At 43.1% G+C, this 12179-nt stretch overlaps 1 protein-coding gene across 4 annotated transcripts in view; it reads left to right on the forward strand.

The window, feature by feature from the left end:
• The window catches only part of Epb41l4b (erythrocyte membrane protein band 4.1 like 4B), a 132152-nt gene extending 120566 nt beyond the window's left edge, over positions 1–11586 (forward strand). For all 4 annotated transcript variants that reach the window (XM_074051307.1, XM_074051308.1, XM_020175896.2 and 1 more), the window contains 2 exons: positions 4909–5054; positions 8492–11586. In XM_074051307.1, the coding sequence (XP_073907408.1) occupies positions 4909–5054; positions 8492–8561 (216 nt within the window). In that variant the 3' untranslated portion in view covers positions 8562–11586. The remainder of the gene's footprint in view (positions 1–4908; positions 5055–8491) is intronic.
• Positions 11587–12179: the final 593 nt, after the last annotated feature.

Here is a 12179-nt window from a genome sequence, read left to right on the forward strand (position 1 = left end):
GGGGTATTGTGAATAGTACCACTGTGAACATTTGGGCACACATACTTGTTTGAACACCTGTTTTCAGTTTAGGGGGTTGAATCTGTGTTTTAATGATGAGGTGATCTTAGATAAGTTACTTTACCACATTAGCCTCCACTTATTTAAAGTGGGAATAGTAGTAAAAATATCCTCCTTGTGTCCAGTGAGGCAAGGATCAAAAGGGATAGAGAATCTGACTGTGCTTTTCCAAATGCAGAACATCCCCCAAGTGTCAGTTCTGGTTGTTTCTCAAGCTGCAGAGGCAGTGGTGCAAAGAAGAGTAGGTAGTCCTGACAACAGGCTCCTCATTCCACCTCTCTCTGTATTGTTGCTGGGCAACTTACTTTAACTCTGAAAAATGTTTAAATGTTTTGAAAAATTTAAGTGTTGTTGTTTCCTCACCTTCAGAATGAGAGTATTCAAAGATTTTAACACTTCTTTTCAGCTACTCAATACATTCTTACTGGAGGTTTCTGCAGAAGCTCATTCTGTAGTGATCTGCTATATGGAGCAGAAGTGGGAGACCAGGATCCTCTCCACCTTCCTCTCACGCTCTCCTCCTCCCAGGAATCAGAGCTCACGGTTCTTATAACTATGTCCCTGAGGCTCCCTCCAAAGGGCTTCTGTCCTATCTGGAATCTCTGTGAGGTGGCCAATGGGTAGCCCTAAGTATAGCCCATGAGCTGAATAATGGTCACTACCACAGTGGCTTCAGCCTCGTGGGCAGTGAGGGAGAAGTGGCTGGCTCAGATTTCAAAAGATGAACAGAGGTAGGAAGGTCTCCAGCAGTCCAGGAAGAGGGAAAAAGAAGAAAAAAACAATTCATTTCTAGGGTCAAATGTTGCTTCCAGCCTCCATCTTTTAATGAGAGGGCAGAGCCATAGGGGCTGTGCCGGTATGCTCAGTGCCATTGCCATGGTGCTTATTCAGCCCCTGAAGTTTTGCTGGACAAGGAGCCCCAGCTGGAAGCTCTGCTCCATTTCCCTCTGTTGGCCATGGTGGGGCACTCTGGCCTCCTGCCCAGCCTTGGCAGTGCTGTGAGACACTCAGGGAAGCCCTTTCTGAAAGCTGGGGCCCCAGATGGAGCAGGAAGCCAATGTCAGATACCATGCTGGGACTTTTAAAAATTGGGCAAGAGTGGCTCAAAGGCAGCTGGAGCAGACAGAGGGAACAGCATGACCAGAGTCATGGGGCAGGAGGAGGCATCACACATTTAAGGAACTGAAAAGAAGTCCAGGGGACTGGAATGCAGAGAGCAGGAGCCTGGAATGTGAGAGGAGGAAGAGGCCATAATCTGGGACAAATACTTATAGGGGCAAAACTATGCTTAGCTGCGTAGACCACAGGAGGGATTCTCATCCTGTCCCAAGAGCAGTGGGAAGTCTTAGAAGGACTTGAAAGCAGGGCAGTGACAAGTAGATGCATTTGGACTGGATCCCTGTGATCACAGTGGGTGAATATTTGGGTCCAGACAGAGTGGGTTTAGGACAACAGTCTAGAAATGTAGGACAGTGATTTAGGGGAAAGAGTTAACAGAGCTTGCCCAGAGTGGTTTTGTGGTAAGGTTTAGAGAAGTGCATGGGGAGGGAAGAGATTGAGGAGATTGGTGGGATACTAGGCTGGATGAAGGAGAGGAAGAGTCACAAATGGCTCCTAGAGTTCTGACTTGAAGAATATGAATGAACAGTGGGTCCACTCAATGAGATGTGTTGGTTATAGGGTTAGTCAGTTCTATTGCTTTAAAATCCATGGCAATGTGGAAAGGCATGGAACAGGAAAGATGCTCACCTCATGGCAGCCAGGAAGCAGAGAGAGGAATGATCTGGGGACCAGAAATACCCTTCAAAGTCATGCCCCCAGTGACCTACTTCCTGTAACCAGGTGCTACCTCCTAATGACCCATTCTACTATGAGCCAGTCACCTGTCAATAATACCACCAGCTTTAACACAATCATTTGGGGGGTGGGGACACTTCATATCTACCCCATAACAAGAAGTGAACCTGAAAGAAGACTGCATTGGGAGAGAAAATAAATTTGCCTTTGGTCTGATATATTTGCCTTTGAAACAAGAAATGGACAGATAGATAGATATCCAAGTCAGTAACTCAGGAGAGGGGAGTAAACTGAAGATAGTGCCTAGGGATTTACTGACAGCTGGTGACAGAAGCCAAACTCATGGACTTCAAGCCTTCTAGTTTTCTCACTCCTGCATATCATGGTCTCTTCCCCTCATCATGATCAGGACACTTAAACTTGTTGCCAGCTCTCTACAGGCCCCCAGTCCTATCCTGGCCATAGTCATAGGGGCAGTATAGCAGCTCTACGAAATTCTGCACCAAGTTGGTCTAGCGGTTGATCCAGCATTTACCTTCAATCTGGTTTCAACTCCTGGGCTTCTTGCTGATCCTGAGAGCTGTTCTTACTTTCTGTTCAGTCCTGTTAGCTTGGCCTCTGCTGATACCAACCAAACCTCCCTTAAGTGTCCCTTAAGCCACTGTCCTAGATTTCCAGATGATTGGCCTAAACCTACCCTGTCTAGACCCCAGTGTTCTCCCACTCTGAGCATAGACAGGACCCCTGCCTGACTCTGGCCAGATCTCTGTCCTGTGTTCTTGTTCCTAACCTGGGCCTGTCCCTCTGTTACCTGATTTGCTCCACTAAAGTTAATTCATTGATTGATTTCCTCATTCAACAAATATTAAAAAGATAAGTACTTAGGGTTGAGGTTTAATAAGTAATTCTTACTGCTTCTTCAAGATCATCCTTAAGTGAAGCTGGCTTCTTTTTGAATGCACAGCAGCGAAAAATATGATGACTTCTAGAAGAGTTTTTATTTGTGTTGAGATCCCAACACTTTTGCCCACCAAATGCCCCTCAACAGTGGTAAAAGAAGCCCAATCTCCATCAATTTAATGAAGCAGCAATAGCACGTCTACCCCAGCTGCCAAACCAGGCAGGATAGGCTCACCCTGTGTGTGCTTCGACATACCCTGAATTTCCTGCTTACGCTACAGGTCTATCATGGCTAGACTGAGGGCTCTGCTCTGTGTTGCCCTCTTTCTGGGGCTCAGGCTAATGGACCAGTTGCCTGACATGTGGAATGTCATTAGTCACAGTGGCAGGGTAAAAAATAAAGGAAGGGGGGGACAAATTGCACACTAGTTCTTAATGTCTCAGTGGAATGAAACCTAGTACCAGTCTACTTTTTATTGATCAAAGCAAGACACGTGGTCATATCTAACTTCAAAAGCAGAGGAAAGTGCAATGCTAGCATGCACCTGGAAGGGAATAAGCCAGGATGATCTGATGAATGGCTCAAATGACTGATGCTGCCCAACATGTGTGAAAGTTTTTGGTGACAGATGTCACATCCTAGACAAATGTGTGATGCTCCTGTGGATGACATACTGATGTGCGGGATGGCTTCCCTGAGATGGCATTTACACAGAGACCTGAGAGTGCTCAATTCCTTGATGTTACTTCATCTCAGGCCAGTTGGTTCTTTTCCTTGGGTCAGGTGCAAGACACAAGTAGGGACTTGTCTTTCTCAGGAATAGTCTTTCAAAGCCACTGCCCTTAAAGATAAGCTTCTTCTAGTTGCTCAAGCAGATGACCTTAAAGAACAAAACCTGTATGTGATATTTTCAGTGGTTTTCCATGGCTTCCCAGGAGGGACAGCTCATCTTCTGTATCATCAATAAGAAGGTAATTACCTATTTGATGATGAAAACCTGTTCTTTAGAAAGACAGGTGATACATTTCTCCAAGTTCAGGGTCAAGAACTAGCATAAAAATCAAGTTATAAAATATATAGCTGGTATTATCAAAAGGATCTAAAACAAACAAAATTGTAGGCATTTAAAAATTCTATGGGGAAATATATTAATAATGCCAGTGAAGAATGTGGAATTTCTTCACTTACCCACTTTTATCTTCTAAGATTTTTTTCTTTCTTTCATTCATTATTTTTTTTTAGTTGTTTGAGACAGGATCTTACTATGTAGCCCAGTCTGGCCTTGAACTTGTGCTCTTCCTGCCTCAGCCTCCCCAGTGCTGGGATTACAAATGTGAGCCACCACACCCAGTTTCCATCCTCTAAGCTTTTTATGTAAAAGTAATAGCATATTTTTCTTTGCAATGAAGATGGCAACAAGAAATTCTCCTCTTCAGACTAGTCAGGGTGCTTGAGATTAGTAGTCCTGTGACTCTGCCACGCACCCGAACCATCTGGAGGTCTTATTAAAACACCAGTTGTTAGACTTGATCCCCAGACTTTCTGGTCCCAAGGTCTTGAGTGGGGCTTGAGCATTTGCTTTTTTACCAAGTTTCAAAATAAGGCTAATGCTGCTAGTCTGGGGACCACATTTTGCTCCTCTAAATGGGGCACTATATTGGTGAAAAACACCAATTATGGAGTCCTTAAACCCCGTTCTGAATGCTGTTGTTAACACTTACTGTGTGACCTTGAGTGGAAGACTTAGCCTCTCTGGGTCCCACTTTCCCTTTTCCATAAAGTCAGTTCTAAGATGTACATTTTTGTCATCTTTTAATGTCTCTGAAATCATAATGTCTTCTATAATACACAACATGACAAAGCTGGAATACTGTATTTTTCTTTCTCTGTGGCACATGCAAAAATGATGCATCTTAGTGGTGTCTAAGATGTAATGAAACATGATCTCTACTTTAAAAGGTTGTCAAGAGGTAATGTATGTACAGTGCTTAGCACAGTGTCTGGCACAGAGTAAAATCACTTAAAATGACAATTGATTTTTAGCTGTTATTAAAAAATAACAGGATCTGTACAGTAAGGCTTAGAGTGCAGCTGACAGTATAAAAATGGAACCCAAGTTGAGATTGATCTCTTTTCTTTTTCTTCTGTAGGCAGACTTTAGAGACAGTAAATTACAGTGCTGTCCTGGCCAGTCTTCCCCGCTGATTCCAGCAGCAGCCCTGCGGCCTTTGACAGAGACCGTCTCCACAGTACAGACCATCTACACCACCCGGAAGCCTGTTTCTCTGGCAGCCAGGTGGGTCAAATCAGCAGGCAATAGCAGGTAACCCTGGTGTCAGGGAACCAGACACAGACTCTAGGTTCACTGTATTGTAGCATCTGTTTATCCTGTAAGTATTTAATGAAATGTCTACCGGAGGTGGGCTGTATTCTAGATGCTAGGGATAAACACTGAACAAAACAGATAAAGTCCTGTCCATTTGGAGTTTACTAATTTACACTTTAATGCATGGGGGTAAGGGAGGCAAACAAATAAATGTGTGTATGTATGTGCGTGTTCATGGTAGTGACAAGTGCTAAGGAAGAAAATAAGACCACAAAAGACAATAGGACAGTCTGGGATAGCCTCATGGAGATGGCACGTAAGCAAAGACCTGAAGGTGGTGAGGGAGCAGGCTGCAGATAGCTGGAAAAGAATAACTCCGCAGAGGGTGCAGCCAGTGCTAAGACTCTTGAGGTGGAGCAGGCTTGCCATGATTAAGGAAGATTAAGTGTCCAGTGTGGTCAGGTAATTGAGATAGGTCCAATTCGGCAGTTGCTCAATGAAGTCAGTGAATCAAGGGACAGAGTGACAGAAGAAAGAGCTTCATTCGGTAGCCAAAGAATGGAAAAATGGGGGCTTTTCTTACAAATCAGCTTCTCAACTCCACGACGTTGAGGAATTACAGACATAGGATGGGAATAATGAGTGAGAGTTAGTCCAATAAAGGGGAAGAATAGAGGAATGTTTGAGTCTTTTCTGGAATAGAGATCTTCCAGGAACTCTGGTGCCACCTTTTTTCACCCTTTTATGATGTCATATTTCCAGTCTTGGGGCTTATTTCCAGTCTTAGTCTTGAAGGGGAGACAGAGACTAGACAAGTCTAGATCAGGCTAATCCTGTATTACAGTTCTGGGCAAGACATTCTTCAAATAATCAACATATCAACATTCACAGTTATCTACTTTGTGATCCAAAGTTTAGGGCAGCAAAGGAGACAGACAAAGTGTGAAGATAGTGATGCCACCACACCTTTTCATCTCATTCCAGTCACCCAACAGACATCTGCAGGCCCAAGTGAAGAGTCAGTGTTCTCAGCAAAAGTAGGCTTCAAGTTCCCTGCAAAGTAACCTAGGCAACCACTATCATTGAAACTCACATGGCAGAGGAATTGCCCACCGCAAAGCTAGTGAAAGACTCAAAAAGTATTGCCTAGCTGTGCAACCTCCAAAGCTAGTGATTCTTAAGTTACCTAAGAGCAAGTAAAGCAAGAGGGGCTATTCAGGACTTTTCTCCATAACAGCCAGAGCAGAGTAAATGACAGCATAGGAGAACTCGAATGTTGCAGGTTGGGGCCAGAGTGTGTAGGGTCTTGTTGGCACAGTAGAAACTGATCGCTATTCTAAATGAGATTATTAAATTTAGTTTGTGCCCCTAAAAATCCACATCTTGTACACTGTGCACTGGCATATGCCTGTAGTCCAAGCTATTTGCGAGTCTGAGGTGGGAGGAGTGCTTGAGCCCACACAGTAGAGACCACCCTGGGCAACATAGTGAGGCCCTATCTCAGTGGAGAGCTAGAGAGAGGAGAGAGAGAAAGAGAATATGAGAATTACCTCATTGATGAGGCAGATGAATAAAAATATACAAATATACATTTTAGGACTAGGATGCAACTCTGTGGCATAAAGCTTGCCTAAGAACACAAGGTCCTGGGTTCAATTCCTTCCTTCCTTCCTTCCTTCCTTCCTTTCCTTCCTTCCTTCCTTCCCTCCTTCCCTCTCTCCCTCCTTCCCTCCTTCCCTCCTTCCTTCCCCCTTCCTTCCTTCCTTCCTTCCTTCCCCCTTCCTTCCTTCCTTCCTTTCCTCCTTCCCCCTTTCTTCCTCCTTCCCTTCTTCCTTCCTTCCTTCCCCCTTCCTTCCTTCCCTCCTTCCTTCTCCCTTCCTCCTTCCTTCCTTCCTTTCCTCCTTCCCTCCTTCCTTCCTTCCCCCTTCCTTCCTTCCTTCCTTTCCTCCTTCCCCCTTCCTCGTTCCCTCCTTCCTTCCTCCTTCCCTCCTTCCTTCCTTCCCCCTTCCTTCCTTCCCTCCTTCCTTCTCCCTTTCTCCTTCCTTCCTTCCTTTCCTTCCTTCCCCCTTCCTTCCTTCCTTCCTTTCCTCCTTCCCCCTTTCTTCCTCCTTCCCTTCTTCCTTCCTTCCTTCCTCCTTCCTTCCTTCCCTCCTTCCTTCTCCCTTTCTCCTTCCTTCCTTCCTTTCCTCCTTCCCTCCTTCCTTCCCCCTTCCTTCCTTCCTTCCTTTCCTCCTTCCCCCTTTCTTCCTCGTTCCCTCCTTCCTTCCTCCTTCCCTCCTTCCTTCCTTCCTTCCCCCTTCCTTCCTTCCCTCCTTCCTTCTCCCTTTCTCCTTCCTTCCTTCCTTTCCTTCCTTCCCCTTTCCTTCCTCCCTTCCTTTCCTCCTTCCCCCTTTCTTCCTCCTTCCCTCCTTCCTTCCCCCTTCCTTCCCTCCTTCCTTCTCCCTTTCTCCTTCCTTCCTTCCTTTCCTTCCTTCCTTCCTTTCCTCCTTCCCTCCTTCCTTCCTTCCCCCTTCCTTCCTTCCTTCCTTCTCCCTTTCTCCTTCCTTCCTTCCTTTCCTTCCTTCCTTTCCTCCTTCCCTCCTTCCTTCCTTCCCCCTTCCTTCCTTCCTTCCTTTCCTCCTTCCCCCTTTCTTCCTCATTCCCTCCTTCCTTCCTCCTTCCCTCCTTCCTTCCTTCCTTCCCCCTTCCTTCCTTCCCTCCCTCCTTCTCCCTTTCTCCTTCCTTCCTTCCTTTCCTTCCTTCCTTCCTTCCTTTCCTCCTTCCTTCCTTCCCTTCCTTCCTTCCTTCCTTTCCTCCTTCCCTCCTTCCCTCCTTCTTTCCTTCCTTGTCTCCTTCCCTCCTTCCCTCCTTCCTTCCTTCCTTCTCTTCCTCTCTCCTTCCTTCCTTCCTTTCCTCCTTTTGCTAGGGATTAAAGCACACCTCTCAGATGCTAGTCAAGTGCTTTACCACTGCACTACACCCCTAATTCGACTTTATTACATTTTATTCATTAAACATATCACATATTAAGATATAACCTCACACATTAATCAAATTAAAGTCTGAGAAAAAATGTATATGGAATGAATTTAAAGCATGATTTAAAGAAATATAACCCTAAACACTTCATTCATTCAAGAGACTTTTGCTGAGTGGCTGCTGTGTATCAGATCCTATGCTAGGGTCTGAGACTTTAAAGATGAATGACATAAAATTAGTCCCCTGAGGAAGCCTCAGACTAATGGGGAAACCCTTAAGTAGTCATACAATTCCAGGTCACTGTAAACACTTCAATGTCTATGGCATCCTAAAAAGGAGTAGGACAGGAAAGTCAAGAAGAACAAATCTGAGAGGTGACATTTAAGCTCTGTCAGTGCCTGTGATTTTTGAGGGTTTGTCTTACTATTTTGTCACTTGTTCTTTTTTAGTGCAGAGACACTCCGGCAGGAACTGGAAAGAGAGAAGATGATGAAAAGACTGCTGATGACTGAACTGTGAAATTCCCCTTTGTTGGCCGGAGGATGGCATGGTGCCTTCTGTCCGTTTCCTTTCCTCGGGCTCTGTGTGCTCACTCCAGCACAACACACAAATGTTGTGACTCTGTTCGCCCAGGTCTCCATGGTCAGTGGAAGCCAGCTTCGGGCTTGACTTTTATTGGAAAAGTTATTTTATGTCTCCTGAGCATGAGAGGTTTTTTCCTGCTCAGTGTAGTGGAGACAGGATTTGGTAAGTCTAGAAGCAGAAAGAGGGGAAAACAGGGATTCCAAATTGAGAGGTTCCTGTGTGTATCTGTTAAGTACCACGGGGTCAACCCTCTGCTAACAGTCTCAACCATGTGATTTTGTATGATAGAAACTTGCACCAAGCATCGACTGTTTGTTAAAAGAGTCATTTTTAATGAGAGAATAATTCTTTACTGCTGGTTTTTCATTTACACTGATAAATACACAGATCTTATAAAGTCCTTTATTTTTATTCAGACTTGAGTAGATGAACTAAAAAAAAGAAAGTTACATGTCACTACCACTAAAAGTACTTCAGCTTAATCTGAAATATAATTTAATGTGTGGACTTGAATATGAGTTTATCTAGGATAAATAGAATTTATCATTGGACCCCCAAGTAGGAAATTCTAGCTTAAATTACCTAAAAAATCCTTTCAATGTTAAAATAATTTGATATCAAGGAAATTCATTTGAGTTTTCCAAAAAGGAAAATTATTTCTAAAGTTAATCAATTCATATACCGTTGGTAGAAACTTGACCAGAAGAAACTTTGCTCCCTTTTTGTATAGTTTCAAGAAATGTGTTTTTAAATTTTTATTATGCACTTGAACAACCTTTGCAGGAATAAAGGAACCCCCAAACCACAAATTACCCTCTAAATTATTTCCCTAGCTTTCTCAATGAATATGCACATGTTTTTACATAGCTATGATTAGCATAGACATTCTTTTGTTGTATTTCCCCTCTGGTGAACACTTTTCTCCATATCAGCCAGGTCCTATGCTCACCAATTTCAATGTCTTTATATCCATGTAACACAGCTAACCTCACTTCTCCCCATTATTAGATATTTGAGTTACATCCAATTTTTCACTCTTATAAATAGTGCTGCTATGAATGTCTTTGTAAAAAAAAAAATATGCTCCTTCCTTTGGATTATTCCCTTAGGAATATCTCCAAAGAGGGATACAAGGTCAAAGAGCATGAGGTATTTTATAGCTCTTGTTTTATATTGCCAGATTGCTTTCTAGAAAGATCCAATCTCTGGATTGGAAGGACCTCAAAGGTCATCTAGTTTCACTCCCTACCCCCTCTGAATGCTTGAACCCGTTTAAAATTTATGATGCCACCAGCAATGTATAAGCATTTCTGTTTGCCAGTAGCTCTGCCAGTGTTGGGTTTTGCCATTTTAATTTATTTTTGCTAGTTTAATAGATGTGTATAGTTGTTCTTGAAAAGTTTTTTTATTTCATTAATTGCTAGCAAGGCTGAGCACTTTTCCGTGTGATGATTTTACTAGCTGTATTTCCCTATATGTAAGCTGTCCATTCATTTCTGACGACCGCTTGTTAAGTAGAATTGATCTCAAACATTTGTATCAGAACTGCATTTTTCTGTTGTATTGTATAGTTTGCTCTCCTGTCCCTATCCTGACAACTGAATGGTGCCAATAATTTGATACTAATGACTATAAAAAAGCAATGCCTCATTTGTTAGCATTATTGTCAATGAGGTACATAAACAAATATTCAGATAACCAAGGAGTAACCCTTTAAGTGCTGACTTTAAAATTTTAATATTTTTTGAGGGAAATCTTTCTATGATGTATTACATACTTCCCTGCCTTAGAAAACAGAGTATACTGGAGAGTATTCAACCTTTTCTTGATGAACCATTGTCATCATTATAAACATCAGCCCTGTATTTACCTTGGTATGGTGCAGTGATGTCACCAAGAGCTATCAAAATGTGTAGGGCTTAGCTTGGCCTTTTGTAGGCTGTGACGCTCTTCTCATTGGTGGCTTTTTACTGCTGCCTGCTCTATCAGTAGAGCTATCTGGGGTACTTGTAGTTGGAGGGGCTTTTTACCCCCACGACCCACCCCCAGCTTTAGCTGTTATTTATCTCGTGTACCTGACACAAAATGTGTTCCTGTAGAACATGGAGTTGTCACCTCTTGCCAATCTAGCAACCTCTGCCTCTTCTGTACTGCTTTCTGAGGCCTCTATTCCCTATCTCCTGCCCTCTGATGGAAACTTCCAGGACACCGCTGGAGGTTTCCCAGGGAAGCCAGGAAACAAGTATTTCATATACATCAGGTTCGCTTTGCTTCTGAGGAGGGATGCATGGATGTCTTGGCTGCTGTTACAGGAGTCTGAGTCTCCTGCTTTGTCCCCACATCCCCCTGTGTTCCCAGGTGTTTCAGAAATTTGATGTCACTGGAAGTCTGAGCACAAATAAGTTAGTTGTTACTGTATATGAAAACCCAGTATCCTTGGCAGCTCACCTCTAACCAGTAAATTCCAGAGGACTCCATCATTGCAGCTGTGGTCCTGGTTATTTGCCTAATTGTATGTGTAATGGGTGCTTGGCATTGTGACCTGACATTGTACTGGGTGGATTCATAGTGACAAATTGTACAATTGCTTCACCAAAACAACAGCACCATCCGGTCACACACACACACCTTAGGTTTAGGGGGGCGAAATTATCAGTTTGCTGACATAATCATTCCAGAGTGAGGCTCCAAACTGTGGCTACAGACTCCTGTTGGGTGTGGTGGGTTTTACAGTAAAGGTCTGAATATCCTCACAGTTTGTGCATTGTGGACTTCATAGAAGATCTTTAGGGTTGAAGAGTTTGAAAACGAAGTCTTTAGACATTCAGAAGATCACCAGGATGCAGCCAGAATTTGCTATAGCACAGGAATATTCTGATGTCATTGTTATTTTCCTTCACCACCTCAAAGATCAACAGCTTTTGAAAATATTCAAATAAAAGTCACCATTTTAACCATTTTAACGTGTATGATTCAGTGGTTTTTGTGTGTGTGTGTTTTCCTAATTCTCTGCAAACATTACCACCCTCCATCCCTGGCAACCTGTAATCTACTTTCTGTTGTGGATTTCTTCCTATGGATTTGCTTATTTGGGAATTTCATTTATCATGTGGTCTTTTGTGATCAATTTCTTTCACTTACCATATTGTTTTCGCGGTTCATCCACTTTGTAGCATGTGTGAGAAATTCATTCCTTTTTTATGACTGAATAATACAGCATTGTATGGATATACCATACTTGGTTTACCCACTCATCAATTAATAGATAGTTGGGTTACTCCTACTTTTTGGCTAATAATGAATAATACCGTTATGAACATTTGTGTACAAGTTTTTGTGTGAACATATGTTTTTAGCAGTCTTGGAATTGACGGATCATATGGCAACTCTATGTTTAATTTTCTGAGGAACTTCCAAGATCACAGCTTTTATTTCTTATGAAATTCAAAGTGGAAAAATTACATATACCAGGCAGTCGGAGGCAGGGCACATCTGTTACTGGTCAGACACTGAGATGCAGCACTGATTTGGGGAAGTTGTTTTATAACAGAA

This window comes from Castor canadensis, chromosome 13 (genome assembly GCF_047511655.1).
Source record: "Castor canadensis chromosome 13, mCasCan1.hap1v2, whole genome shotgun sequence".
NCBI lineage: Eukaryota > Metazoa > Chordata > Mammalia > Rodentia > Castoridae > Castor > Castor canadensis.